This window comes from Acanthopagrus latus, chromosome 21 (assembly GCF_904848185.1).
Source record: "Acanthopagrus latus isolate v.2019 chromosome 21, fAcaLat1.1, whole genome shotgun sequence".
NCBI lineage: Eukaryota > Metazoa > Chordata > Actinopteri > Spariformes > Sparidae > Acanthopagrus > Acanthopagrus latus.
In genome coordinates, this window is record NC_051059.1 from 1,497,480 (window position 1) to 1,513,224 (window position 15,745).

A 15,745-nucleotide genomic window follows, 5' to 3' on the forward strand; every position below is an offset into this window, starting at 1 on the left:
CACAATCATAGTAATGCTCTTTAACATCTTTGTGTCTCAATACATGTGCTCACTCCACCACAATAGGGCTGTCAATGAGAAGAAATACAACTGATTGTGTCCCATCAGCAAGGCTCTCCAACAGTATCAGTGTAGCTGACATTTACGCACCACCGTTACGCAGGTATGGTGCTTTTTATGGTGCCTGCACATGTACCCGTGAACCATTCCTGTAATATCACAGTCATCATTAATAAACATCTGAAAGATGATCAGTAGTTAATCTATAGAGCCAAACAGACTTTACAGAGGGCTTCACAATTCAGGATCTGATGAAAAGCAGCTTGGGAAAATAAGTACTATTTGTAATACACATGGCTTCAGATATGTATTTAATGATCTTTTAGAACATGGCAAACCCAGTGCTACAAGTCACATCAATACAATTCTATTCTGTTCTGTTCTATTCTATTCTATTCTATTCTATTCTATTCTATTCTATTCTATTCTATGCCAGCTTCTGTCAATAAAGGCTAGTTCCATCTGCTGTCTGTTCATGGGTTGTTAATATGGAAGCACATAAGGAAATTGATTTAGTTCCAATAATGTACACACTATCAGACATACCAGTTGATTTAACAGAAACAGAGAGGCAAAGGCAACATCAGAGAAAGGCAGAATGATAAAAATGAAATGGTGCAAGACTTCTTAAATCAACTTTTTTCAAATGCTGACATGGAGATTCAAAGTAAGATCCCATTTCACATGACAGAAGTAAATTGAATGAGGCTGAGCTTTGCAGAAAGTACATTTGTTATTGACAGAAAAAAAAGTTTTGTTTTGATAGCACATGTTGTTGAAAAAAGTCTGAGGCACATAAGAGGGTAATGTGTTAAAAAGCTTTTAACTGATCTTGGTAATTCAATCAGAAACAGTAAAAACATGCCTACACTTTTCAGCCACAAAGGTCTCATCAGGGCAGGACAAAGGGGGGGTCTTACATTTATAGGTTAGCAGATAGTCACATGATCAGTATGGACAGGTGAGCAGTCACTTGATTGGTCTAGACAGTCACATGACAGACTATGCAGGTCGTGAATTGTCTCATGGTCAGTATGAGCAGGCTGATAGTCTCGCATCATTAGGCTGTCAAAATCAAAAGACAAAGCCTGTTTAGCAGAGAAAATCACAAATAATAAGCAAGATGGTACTTGTGTAGATGCAAAATCTTCTTCTAGATATTTCAATAAACTCATCAATTAGTTGTTTCTCAAATGCCTAATTGAAATTTTTCAGACCACTCCAAGAAGTCAGACAGTGAAATGGCATAGTACATCCAGCCAGTTTTCTAGATAAAATACCAGATGCCGACTTGGGCTCTATAGCACAACAAAGTAGGTAATATTAACAATAAACACACTTAAAGACAAATAACAATATGATTTACTATGTAGATTCCTCAACAACAGTAGAAACCATGAAGAAATGACAAAAATAAACACAAACCGAGCATTCAACAAACTGAACTGAAACCCTCCCGGTGGGATTTGAAGTCACAAGGACGGATCAAAACAGCATCAGCCACGTCGGGGTTAGGCTTAGAGACTCAAGGTTCTGTTTGTGAGACAGGCTGCCTGTTCAGTACCATTAGTCCTTAGACACAAAAACCTTGTGCACCACTGTGAACAAAGGCCTTCTGATTGCTAGAAAAGAGGTCACATGTCTGCATGATTTTTTGAGCACCTCGATGACAGTGATTGATCAGTGATTGTCCTACAGTCTTCTTTATTCGGTCTTTCCGTCTCATCATTTTTCCTCCCTCCTCTCAACTACTCACCACTTTCGTAGATCATTGTCATTCCTTCTTTCTTGCTCTTTACTTAGCATTCCTCCATTTGTATCCATCAAATTCACATTATTTCATATATATATTTCTATGTATTTCCAGCCGTTTCTCAATACCGCCCTGTTATCCATGTTAGTGGTGAAGGTAAACATTAGTAATAACTTTATTTATCAGCAAGGTTACAAAGTGCTTCACAGAAAAGAATCACCTGCAGATAAAACCAACATAAATAGAGATAAAACAGCAGAAAATGATGAAACATCATGTTACCTAGATATGATTGTAGGTTGTTTAATACATAAACTTCATATTGTTTTTTAGTGTTTGCAATTGCTGCCTGTAGTGTACAGTGCAATTCTTCCAAATCGACAGTGTAGGATCTGTATGAAACTGTAGTCTGTATGTATACTGTGTACTGTGTCTTAGAGTCACAGGAACCATTTCTATTGGTAAACGTGTTTCTATTATTCATCAGTTGCCTCTGTATGCAATTATATTCTGATGTGAAATCCTCATTTAATAGCCCCAGTATAATGACGGTGTCTTGAAACACTTTAGGCTAAATGTTTCAGGGAAAATTGAAATGATGTAACATATCAAACTCGTCGCTCAGGTGAATTAGGTGACAAAATACACAACTTAGGAGTGGTACTTGAGACTTGGGAGTAATACACGTCAGTGTCCTATGTGTCTTCACTCTGATATGAAACTACAGTGATGTATCCAATAATAAAAGGGTCTGTCACTTGGATAAAGACTCCTGTGAAGGATGCTCTTGTGTGTCCCTGCTCCTCACTCCTCAGTCCTTGGATCACAAATTAAAGCTTTGGGATGATGTGCAAGAGAGAAGCAAGTAAAATGTCAGTCAGGGAATTGTCATGGTTTTGTAGATTCTACTGTAGAAACCTGGAGCAGACTTTTCAGTTGTCCTCCTTTTTATGTTTGTGAACTGGATTGGAACTGAACAAGTGGATTGTATTTTGGGACGTCTTTCACAGGCATACCAATATTGAATTGAGGTGTGGTGTATTTGTTTTTTTGGTGCTGAATTTTGGAGGTATATATTTTATTGCTACTTGCTGTTTATTTTAGTAGTACCATAGAATAGTTTTCTATGGTTTGGCTGTTTTATCTCTATTTCATAATTTGATGATATAATAATAATTTCATTATTGTATACTGAGGAAAAGAAAATATAGCAATAATATTTTTCCAGTATCATGCAGCCAATCAGGATGCCAAATTCTTATATGAGCGTGACCATCCGTTTCAGTGACTGCAGTGTCTTTCACTGTTCCTAACAGTTAAACTGTGACAGGACATAAAACTGATCATGCTTGAAAAGTGCCTCCACTTTAAAAGGTTTTCAGCCTCCTACACTCCAAAACAACAATGAACAGCACTCTGTGTAACAACACTTTCAATAACCATAAACCTGTTCTACCTCAGGCTGTTTGGTTCTTGTGTGGGTAACATTGTACCTCATATTTGAAGGTCTACTGTGCAACATATACAGTAACATAAAGGCTATAGGCCTACAGTATGACAGTTGTCTTTGCCTCTTGCACCACATAGAGCTTACTGTGGACAAGTATTATTATTATTATTATTATTATTAATAATAATAATAATAATAATAATAATAATAATAATGATAATAATAAAACTAGTGCGTTGCCCCAAGGAAGCATGTATTCCTGTAGAAAAGTGGGAGGTTAAGTAGCTTTTTCATGGATGGCCAAATGAGGCTGTGTTTGAAGGTTTGGACGTCAGGGATATAATTGGCCGTTATTGACTGTTTTTGATTTTACCATTATATTTCTCCGTATAAACTATTTACCTTGCCTTGTTTGGCGTCATTATTTTCAGCACAACCTCACATGTGTGACTGTACAGTTTTTGTAAGTTGAATAATTATTTCTCATAGACAATGTTGGGTAACTCTTACATGCTTGGATGGACTTGAAAGTCTCCTGATTGATCCATTAATACAAAGCAAAAGAAATGCACAAGAAAATACCTTACTAACTACAACTCCCACAGTGCATTTCAGTATCATACACCAGTCTGATCAAAGTTGGATTGAATGCAGATAAAACAAAATATATGCAAAGACCACTGTTCTGTGTACATTTGAATTTTAAATGGCACAGTTGTTGAGTCTCAGTACAAATATTTAGGAAATTTTGATTGATGACAAAATCACTTTTAAATCACAAATGGACTCGCCAATCAGAAAAGGCTGCTTTTTTTAACTTATTTCTAGAGAAACAGTTCTTGTCTCCCGTGTCTTGCAGACAGAGGATTGTGGAAGCACTTCCTCTCCGTGCTTGATTATGATGATGTGATTGAGAGGCATGCAACAACATCCACTCGTCTAACTCCGAAAGCTACCATGAAGCCCATGGATTTGAAACTGAAGGCAACTCTGACAAATCATTGTGCCATTTATTAAAAGTGTGCCCTCCTTCTCTTTCTGTTAGAAGAGACCTGTATTTTATTTCATTTATTCATGAAGGTCTTCTCCAAAAATGACTCCAACATCCAACATTACTTATTGATTGCAGAATTGGGTTTGGTTTGAATGTTTATGATGAAGTGGACATACCATTACTGTGATCTGAAGTTAAATCAAATGTGAGATGCATCATAAAGCAAAGAATAATGCCTCTCATTTAATTTCAGTGATGTGGCTCTAATTGACCATCTCACCATTTGTGTTGATGATTCCCCCTGCCCACAAAATGTCTGTACACATGGGTTTTTATAAAGCCCAGTTTATGCTCATAAATTGGTGTACCAACATATTAAACCCTTTTTTGTGCAGGCATTATTTATAAATGAGGCCCCTGGAGTACATATTCTAGACCAGACAAACATTCCAGAGGCTAATGCTTTTGTTCAGTGTCAACAATAAGAATCAGTTTCACAAATAGCGTGTAATGGAACATTATATTTGTGCTGATGTAAATAAGCTCTGTTAAATCATTTGCTGGAGCTCCCCTGCGTCCCCTCATAAATCAGCCTGTGTTAGAAGCTTTTGGATGACTAAAAAGAATCCTCTGACTAACAATGAATGTCTTCAAAGATGGAGCAGAGACAAAGCTGGATAATACAAAATTGCATTATTAAAAGCTTGAATACAATGGCTTTCATGTAAAATGAACAGAAGGTGACAGCTGAGCACTATCTCCATTTATGTGAGCTGTGTTCTACAGATGAAAAGCTTTCTAATAGAGAATAATGGCTCTGTCCTCAGACAAATGGACCAGAAAAAGAAAAAAGAACAATGAGAGAAGACACCCGAGAAAATGTCTTATGTAATCAAAGGGCAAAACTACTAAGAGGAAGCATTGAGGGTTTTAGGCATACAGTAGTTTTGAGAAATAGTGTATTTTCATTTCCATCACCAATCTTACTGCAAATATATTAGACATTTTTAATCATTAAGGTTAAGTGATGCAGAGCTGCCGACAGTAATTCACTCCGCCATCTTTCTAGTGGAGCCTCTGCAGAGTCCAATGTGTTGCTAAAGGGAAAAGGAGGTGCCACAACGAAGCCTACCTAACTCTTAAAAGTTGGCTGTGATAAAACTACGATATGTTCACATATTCCAACACTGTGTCCTTGACGGTGAATAGAGAATAGAGCTTGTTAATAAAAAAAGGAAGAATAAAGTGTCAGCTCGTCTACAGAGGTCCAGGCTTAAATCCTAAAATACCCTGAGTTTCTGCAAACCTGTTGAAACACAGGTGACAGAGCACTTTGAGTGTCATCACAGTAATATTTACAGTATTTGTGATTGTATTTTTTGGAATAATGAGATACAATGGACCCACATTACATAATAAACACATTTATATAAAGAATGCATAAGGATTGAGGCTAGGAGGAATCTTTAATAATGTTATGTTGGTCCACCAATACCAATCTTGGTAGGATCAAGTAGCCCCTGTCGGAGGAAGTGTATAGACCACATGTTATTGTACTGCAATTTATTTATCTAAAACTCATGCCCAACACTAACCTAGGCTTGTGTTTTTGGAGCTAAACCAAATTCCTTCCCTGGACTAACATGGAATCTTGAAGACATGAGGACCGACCAGAAGTCTTAATGACCAGCTAAATTATTTGTTGTGTTTCCCTCCACAGCATTCTTCCCATGAAGCTTGGCATTCTGCTGGGCCAGTATCTAGGAGCCTTCAACCTCATGGACACGTTCAGGGGGCGCTCCAGGAAACAGGACTAAATGAAGAAAGGGGAGAATAAGAAGTGAAGGATAACCAAATGGAAGGAGACATGTTTTAAGCCGTCCACTCAACACCCGTTTTGCTTTATCTCTCTGTGTATAGGTGTGATGATACTGAACTGGGCAGTTGTGGTTGGATTGAATCTGAGAGTTTAATTCCTCTTAATTTCAATGAATCATACTTGAATACAAATAGCTATTTATCTCTCAATATCTTATACTATATATGATGTTTTAAGCAATTATATCCTTAATGTACTTGATTTATTTTGTTCTTTATTGTTAGTTTACTATTTACTATTTACAGGTAACAGAAGGACCCCTTCTTATAGATTGTGAAATATACATGTCATTTTTGTATATTTTAAAAATGTGTCACCAGGTGCTCATACTCATGAACACTGACAGGTTTCTGTGGTCCAGACCACTCAAAGCTCCTATGTTCAAATTTTTCATGGGCCCAATCACCATTACAATGCACCAACAGCAACAGTCACTTCTGGGTAGAAAACTGACCGTTAATTTGCATAGTAGATGTATGATGTCTTTTTTGTTTTGTTTTGTTTTGTTTTTTTCTGTGTTGTGATTTTCAGCAGTAACTGTAACATTTAAAGATATATAGTTACATGCAAACATGGTGGTTCAACCTATTTCACGTTTCTGCTGTGTAGGGCTGGACAATTAATCACAAAATCTTTCGAGAGTAAGAGCGTTTCAGAAACATCCCACTCCTACACTGATTCTTCCACAAATCACACCCTGTTTATCACAATAAAGATATTGGCTTTTGCTCCAGCTCTGGCAGTTACAGTGTTGCCATGGAAATGGCAGAGTAATATTGAGTAAAGTGTGCTGTCATGCTGATGTGAGCACATTCTAAATGTCTAGTTGGCCAAACAGACTGCTTGATTGCTACAGAACTACATGTATAATACCATGTAGTCACCACATACAAACATATCCACATATCTTGTATGGCTTGAACTTTGCTTTAATCTAGCACTGTTAATGTGTGTATTTTTTCTCCTATGTAATTTCCAGTCCAATTTTGAACTGATTGTCATCAAATGAGTGTCTGTAATTTGTAGAATTTGATATTTTCATTTTCAACACAAAATATGTAAGAGGCCTTAATTACTGATTTATCTGTATTATGCGGATTGCAGTTAATAGTATACATGTACTGCATTAACCATGCTAACTGTTGAATAAACTCATACAGGCAGTTCTGGAAACATGAAAAAGAATGTCAGAAATGTAGAGATTGTTTAAGTATGTGTGTGTTTTACTGTAATTTGGGGAATTTTTATCAATACATTTTTAAATTTCAAATATTTATTTCTGTGTTTTGAGATTCTTGTTCAGCACAACAACTTTGTCCTTCTTTGAGTAGACTAAAAAGATCCCAGTCTCATCACATTATCTACAACTCTGATCCTAAAAAGTTGGGTTACTGTGTAACATTTTAAAAAGTTATTTTTTAGCCATACAGAACAGTACAAAGACAATATATTTGGTTTTGTAAATATTTAAGTTTCTTACGTTTGTCAAGTGAAACAAGCAACCAGCAAAAGACGGGGACAATTGTGAAACGCCTAAAAATCACATATTTGGAACATTCCACAGGTAAATTGGTTCATTTTATATTAGGTGATAATATCATGATTGGGTATGAAAGGGGCATCATAGAAAGACTCAGTTGTTGGCAAGACCAGAGCGAGGTTCACTGCTTTGTGAGAAACTCTGGGCAAATAGTTAGAGAGCAAGGTTTGTCATTCGACAGCTGTAAGAAATTTAATGATTTCAATATTTGCAATCCATAATGTCATTAAAAGATTCAGAGAATCCAGCAAGATCTCTTCTACACGTAAGGCCAAACCTAAAATGTGACATGATTCAGGAAAACTTTGGAAAACCATTGTTGGATGAAACAGTCCACCACTGCATCTACAAATGCAACTTAAGACTACCTTGCAGCCTGAAACCCATATTTTAACATCCGGAAACGCCACTGGGCCAAGTCAGTCTCAAATGGACTGACACCAAGTTGAAAAGTGTGCTGTTGTCTGGATCTCAAACTGTGTTTGGAAATTGTGGACACTGTGAAGAAGGGCCAATTCAACAGCCACAGCAGTAAAAACAGCTTTACTAATTGACATAAGAGCATCATTCATACTAAAAGTATAACAATAAGAATGATAGTAATAATAATGATGATGATGATGATGACAGGAGCAGTCAAGTAGGACCACAGCAACAGGGCCAACCATCATGCTTAGGAACCTGCAAGATGAGAGAGCATAACACTCTGGAGAAGAAGCCAAGTTAGTAACATGTATTAATGAGGCTGCATATGGCAGCATAGCAGAGAGCCTGTGCTCGCCCTGTCTATAAGCTTTACCAATAAGGAAAGTTTTAAGCCTACTCTTAAACACAGAGCAGGTGTCTGCCTCCTGAATCAACACTGAAAGATAGTTCCACAGGCGTGGAGCTGAACGGCTGAAGGCTCTGCCTCACATTCTACTTTTGGAGACTCTAGGAACCACAGAGTAACACTGCATCCTGAGAGTGTAGCGTTCCCGTGGGGTAATAGGGTACTGTTAGGTCTTCAAGACATGCAGGTGCCTGGCTATTAAAACTGGGGCTGGTGAGATGAAAAAATACGTAACGCCCAGGCTAGATTTTGAATGTATCCAGCCAGTAAAAGTCACCTTGGGCCTCTCTCTTAAGTGGAACAGCTCTTGGTGTTCTGCTGCAGTCAATCCAAACCCCACACTTCCTTTTCTGATGTTGATAAGCCTGCATCTCTATCATAGGCAAAGCTAGCCTCAGCAGAAGGGGGAATGGAGATGAAAAAAAAAAAAAAAATGTAGTGATGATTGAAGGAAACTCATCTGTCCCCCTGGCCATCTTTTCCAAAGACAGCACAGAGGAGGACCAAGGAAGCATGGGTTTTCCTAATCTCAATCAAGGGTCTAAGGGTAGCGGGTGTCATATGCTGTTCAGATTGTAAAGCCCCCTGAGGGAAATTGTAATTTGTGATATTGGGCTTTATGAATAAAAATGATTTAACTTGGCTTAGAAGGCTGAGGTCAGGGCAAAACAATTACTCTAGAATGTTCCACTTTCTAGAAAGGCATGCATACATGCCAGCTACTTAAAGGGATGTCACGAGGCCCTTGAGCATGTTGGCCTCAGCCTTGGCTGACCAAATGTCCCTAAAGTGTGTGTGTAAATGTATGTCTTGAATATGTGTTTATCTCATAACACAATATGAAATGGAAGGAAGGAAGATGTTATGAATCTTTGCTAAGCTTTGATTCTTATTTTGGTCAACAAACGTGATTGTAGATAGTTGTAGTGATAGTGAAAAAAGGAAATTTCTTTGGAATCAAAGGCTTCAGTGTCGTCTAGTTTAGAATTGTACATTTATGGCAATTTGTTACAACACGGCGGAAATGATTAACTATTTGCGGACAGAGAAAGCAACCAATGAAAATGTATCTGATGGACCGAATGTTAAATGCTGGACTCCAATGTACAAACTGAGGGGAAAAGAACAGGGAACTTATTTGGCATATTGTCTCATGAATGGATGGCACACTTTGGCATATTCCTCTGTCTTGGGTAGCATCTGTGGGATAAAGAACAAAGCTATATTTCAGAGCTGAAGTGTTCCTCATCATGAGGTTTGTGAACCATACTCTGAACCCTGCAGAGAACAGATGAAGAGGAGGGTGGAGGATGCACAGTCAGACTGTCTTTTAACTGAACTGCTACTGCCACCCTATGGATTTTAAAAAGATAACAACCTTTAGTTCAAACATATATATATATATATATATATATATATATATATATATATATATATATATATATATATATATATATATATATATATATATATATATATATATATATATATTCCAATTATATATATATTTGTTCTTTTGCATGAATTACTGCACCAATGCAGTATACGTGTGTGTGTGTGTGTGTGTGTGTGTGTGTGTGTGTGTGTGTGTGTGTGTGTGTGTGTGTGTGTGTGTAAATATATACACACAAGACATTGTAAAATGAAACCAGAGAAATGTGTGGAACAGTTGAAAAACAACAACTTTATTTGTTCAGCTCAGTCTTTACTTTGACCAGCAAACACCACAGCTGTGTCAAAATGACATCCATCCATCATGATGTAGTCTTCATTAACATCTCCCTTTAACCACACCACTTGATACACTTGCGCAGCTACGTTCTATTATTAGCAGGATGGATGTGCCTCTCCGATGTCTGCATACATTCATTGTGCTACCAATACACAACTGAACTGTTATTTAGCATCATGATCACTAAGAGTAACTTTACACAAGGACCAATGAAAATAACACTTGTACAACGGCGGGACAGAGGACCACATTTTCAGGACAATATGTTTCAGGTCCTGGTGCTCCTGGTTCTTAGAGGGAATGGGAGACAACACTTGGATTGGTTTGATTTATGTCTCACCGGAAAAAACACCCAATTCACAGTCTAAATACCACCTCTTTGCACTCAGATTACTCACTGTTTTAGTAGCAAAATAGACTTGGACAAGCCCTAAAAGCATCAGCTGGCTGCCCATAGACATCTACATTTAGCAGACACTTTTGTCCAAAGCCTTTGACAGTTTCACATGCAGATCAGGGGAATTAAACCAGCGACCCTCCGATAACAAGATAATAAGAAGAAGAAAAGAAAAGAAACCTTATTATTAGAGTAGATGCACACTACCTGCTGTGCGTTTGTGTGGTTGCTGGTTGAAGTCTGCTGGTTGTGGTCAGCTCTCAGCAGGCGTCTCTGGGGATTAACTGGGTCATGATTTCTGGAAAGAGACATTGCTGTTCAATTGTATTTCTTTTGCAGTTTGAGCACCTCAAGACAACTGCCATCCAGTTCCATTATATTAAAGAGGACACTGTTATCTCCACATCTCCGCATCTCACACTAAGACAATGTAGATGGATAAACAGCAGGACAGGTAACACCAAAACTATGGACGTCTGATTTGGGGGTGAACTGTCCCTTTATACTCATTATATAATATTAATATTGTTCATGGAGCGAAATGTAGTGCAGGCGTTTTGTCAGTAGAGGGCAGTGTACAACAGAAAACAAACTGGATCAGCACACACATACACATATTTTAGAAGGATATTTTCCACAGTGGTTCTCTGATTGTTTTTGTTGCATTCTGTGAAAATTCCAAATACAGAATTACTCATATTGAATGTCACAAAGTGCTTCACAATGAGAGACAACATTCAAATAAGAGGCAGAGCAGCATACATGACATGCAGACACTAAAACGTTAAAAGAATAAAAGTCAACATGATAATAAGCACTAAACAAGAAAGTCCAAGCAAGTGAGTCTTGATCAGCTTGTTAAAGGTTTCATTTTGTAGAACAGACTCTCTGTTTTGAAACTAATTGTAATCCAGATGTGAAAAAAAGCTGGTTACATATGAATGTATGTAATGGATTTCTGTAAACCACCACCACTGTGGTGAAGAGGGAGCTGATTCAGAAGACAAAGCTCTCAATTTACCAGTATATCTGTATTCCAGACCTCACCTATGGCCACGAGTTGTGGGTGGTGACTAAAAGAACAAGACTGGAGAAAGAGGCGGCTGAAACGAGTTTGAGGAGCTCAGGTTGAAGTACAGCTGCGCCTTGGATTGGAGTAGGTGGTTCAGGCATCTGGTTAGGATACCTTCTGGGTACCATGCACAATTAAGGACCTGGGAGGAGAGCCCACAGCAGACCCAGAGTCCACAGGGGGGATTATATATCTCATCTGGCCTGGGAACACCTCGGGATCCCCCAGGTGGAGCTGGAAGGTGCTGGTAGAGTGAAGGATGTTTGGAATACCCTGCTGACCCTGTTGACCCTGCTGCCACTGGGACCCTACCCCGGATAAGCAAAAGACGATGGATGGATGGATGGATGGATAGATGGATGGATGGATGGATGGATGGATGGATGGATGGATGGATGTGAAAAAAAACAAATTATCTGTGAAAATATTCATTTCAAATGTGAAATTGAAGTGTCATTAAAGTTTTTTTTTCTCTTATTTCCTTAAAGCTTTCACCAGGAAACACTGCTCCTTCATGGTGATACATATTGTACCATACTGACTTTCTGACAAAATGTTTTATTTATTTGTTTTGTTAACAATGACAATACATACAGGCATATATCTTTACATCTTTATTAAAAGATTACTTTTACATTTTAAAAGTAAGTGATGATTTACAGTATCAAATGCATTTTTCAGGTCCAAAGCCCCACCCACTTTTTAAAATAACTGCTCTCACTGTATAATAAACACAGTGCTGACATGTTTTAATAGAGACAATGTGTATGAGCTAAACCAAAGCAAATGATGTCTGGACTAACATCTTCAACGTCTCCCTCAGTCAGGCCATCGTCCATTGATGCTGCAAACCATCCACTATAATACCAGTGGCAAAGAAATCAGTTGTATCCCGTCTGACCGACTACAGCCCCGTCGCAATGACACCAATTGTGATGAAGTGTTTCAAGCAGCTTATCAAACCACATATCACAGCCAGCCTCCCTGCATCACATGACCCACATCAGTTTGCTTATCATCCCAACCGCTCCATAGAGGATGCGATATCCACCACTTTGCACTCAGTCATCACTGATGCCTATGCCAGAATCCTGTACATAGATTTCTGCTCAGCATTCAATACCATCATCCCCAGAGACTAATGGAGAAACTCCTCCTCGTTGGCCTGAACGCCGCCACATGTCTCTGGATCCGGGACTTTCTGACGGAGAGACCTCAGTCTGTCCGTGTCAGAAATAACACCTCCAACTCCATCACGCTGAGCACTGGATCTCCTCAAGGCTTCGTACTCAGTCTACTGTTGGTTACACACGACTGTGCATCCAGACACCAGGGCAACCAGATCGTCAAGTTCGAGGATGACAACACAGTGGTGGGACTCATTCATAAAAATGAGGAATCAATGTACAGAGAAGAAGTTTAACACCTAGAGGGTTGGTGCAGAGAAAATAATCTGGTGCTCAATGAGGACAAAACAGAGGAGATGATTATCGACTTCTGGAGGTTACAGCCTGAGCACCCTCCTCTCAGCATCAGTGACCACACGGTGGAGAGCGTTGAGAACATCAAGTTCCTCGGAGTGCAGATCTCACAGGACCTAAGCTGGAGTAAGAACACCTGAGGGATCACGAAACAGGCCCAGCGGAGATTGTACTTCCTGAGGAAGCTTAAACAAGCCTCTCTCCCTATCAGCATCCTCAGGACTTTCTATAGTGGTGTGGTAGTGAGCGGTCCGACATATTGTATCTTGATATGGTACTCCAGCTGCAGTATGTCAGACAAAAAAGCCATGCAGAGGAGTGTCAGAGGAGCTGAGAGGGTCATCGGATATTCCCTCCCCTCTGTCCAAGAACTCTTCCTAAGCTGCTGCAGGATCAGGGCTCTGAACATCATCAGGGAAGCCTCCCACCCTCTCCACATATTCTTTGAACTGCTCCTATCAGGAAAACGGTTCCGGAGTGAAAAAGGCCGAACTAACAGACTTATCAACAGCTTCCTCCCACAAGCTGTTAGACTGCTGAACTGCTGATCTGGAGCATGCGCGCTACTGCACTTCATCATTTTAGTTTTAATTTATTATATTTCTATATTTTAATGTAGTTTAATGTGTTTGTGTTATTGATCCCGGAGAAACGCAATCTCATTTTTGCTGCACTACTTAGCTAAATGACAATAAAGCATTGATTGATTGGTTGATTGATTGATTGATTGATTGAACACACAAAAGGCTGTTGCAGCTGAACAACAACTGAAATGAAACATTCCAAACTGCTGGAAAGGCTTTTGAGCCGGCTTTACTCATATGTGTTACAGTGGTTGTTCAGCAAGCCAACGTTTACACCTGACCTGTGTTTGTTATACCAAAACAATGAGTTGCTCTCAGAATTTAACATCAGTGTACACGTCCAAAGGTTTTATTTAGCAATTATTGTGTCACACAAGAATGCAACAGTGCAATCATTAGGTAATTATATGGGTAAATAAATACATACTTAATAGTTAGTTACAATTCTAACTTGCAACAATGGATTTGCATAGAAACAAATGGAATACATAAAATTGCTAACAAAAAGGGTTTAAACTAAACATTAAGAAGGGGTAAAATATTGCCCATTCTCATACATCAGTTTGGGAAGGATGTGACTCCTAAACTGTAAATAATTAAAAAATTGTGTTTCAATGAGATTTAATTTGATCCTGAGCTGTCAAAAGTTATGAGATCTTTTATTTTAGAAATACCAGCATCCTTCCATGTTTTGAAACCCACATCTGAACAAGACTGCTTAAAATCAGGATTACATAAAGAGGTGTTGAAGCAGGGTAATACATTTTAAGACAGGGACACTTAAAGCTCCACACAAATTTTAGAAATCCTACTATGAAGTGGTTTAAAAAACTTAAACTGAACTGGAACATCTTCACTGGATATAATGGCCATGATAACACATTAAATTCAAGTTGTTTTTTTGTTGCTATGTTATGCTGCTGATCTGACCAGCGCAGATTCTGAATCTCAGTGGGAATCCCTACTAAAATAAAGGACAATAAAAAGTACAAATGTCAAAGTGTATTCTTGTGGCTCCTCCATGTTTGTGTGACTGTGTATCACTGGTTACTGCGCCTGCTGAGAAGATTTTGCCTTGCACATTAGCCTCCATTCATGGGCTAGACAGCAGTATAGATAAAAGGGACAACTGTGTGTCAAGGTCAATAGAGCGGCTGATTACCTGAAGACAATTCAAAAATACAAATGCAGATTGAAATTCACCGGAAGGAGAGGTAGTGAATCTTCCTACATAGTGGGTGTAGTTCATTCTCCAGGTATTAGTCTTTGGTTCTTTAAAATAGTTTAAAACATCAACACTATATATAATACATATATATAATTACCATATCAGTCCATTCATGGAACTGATAAGCTCTCTATGAAACTAAGGACTAAGGAGCAAATAGAAAAGTATTCCCCTGTAAGTAATCACCCAGTTATATGATCTGAGCTTGACCTGCAGACGAGACGTGTTTGATTTGTTATCCCTAATAAATAAATCATATTTCATCATATTTAAAGTCAAGGTGCTGAGTATACTTTAACTACCTGTTATCAACAGTGTTGACCTTGTTCATTTAGACCACTATCTCATATCTCTGGCTGTGGTGGCCTTGCGGGCTGTTATCTCCTTCAAATCATCTAGGCATCTATTACAGGTCATTCATATTGATATGATTGTGAACTCCTTAGATATGCCTGTTAAGACCTTGGGCTTCAGGAGACAACCCAACCTTCCGTCTGACTTGAGATGAGATCAATTACTTTCCTGTGCAGTAAATAAGGTTTAATTGAACTGATGTCCCTGACAGTGTTGCGGACAAAAGCGTCAATCAATCAATCAATCAATCAATCAATCAATCAATCAATCAATCAATCAATCAATCAATCAATCAATCAATCAATCAATCAATCAATCAGCTGGAAAGAAAAGGATGTACAGATAGAAGATGATTATAAAAGAGATGCAAGCAATGATCCATGATGGGA

The 15,745-nt window shown here is 38.4% G+C and overlaps 1 protein-coding gene across 1 annotated transcript in view; it reads left to right on the plus strand.

Annotated features, from left to right (window-relative positions):
- Window positions 1-7,410, plus strand: part of LOC119011288 (epidermal retinol dehydrogenase 2-like) — a 49,538-nt gene extending 42,128 nt beyond the window's left edge. Inside the window, exon 7 of the mRNA XM_037084275.1 lies at window positions 5,978-7,410. Within this exon, the coding sequence (XP_036940170.1) occupies window positions 5,978-6,074 (97 nt within the window). The 3' untranslated portion in view covers window positions 6,075-7,410. The remainder of the gene's footprint in view (window positions 1-5,977) is intronic.
- The last annotated feature ends 8,335 nt before the right edge of the window (window positions 7,411-15,745 follow it).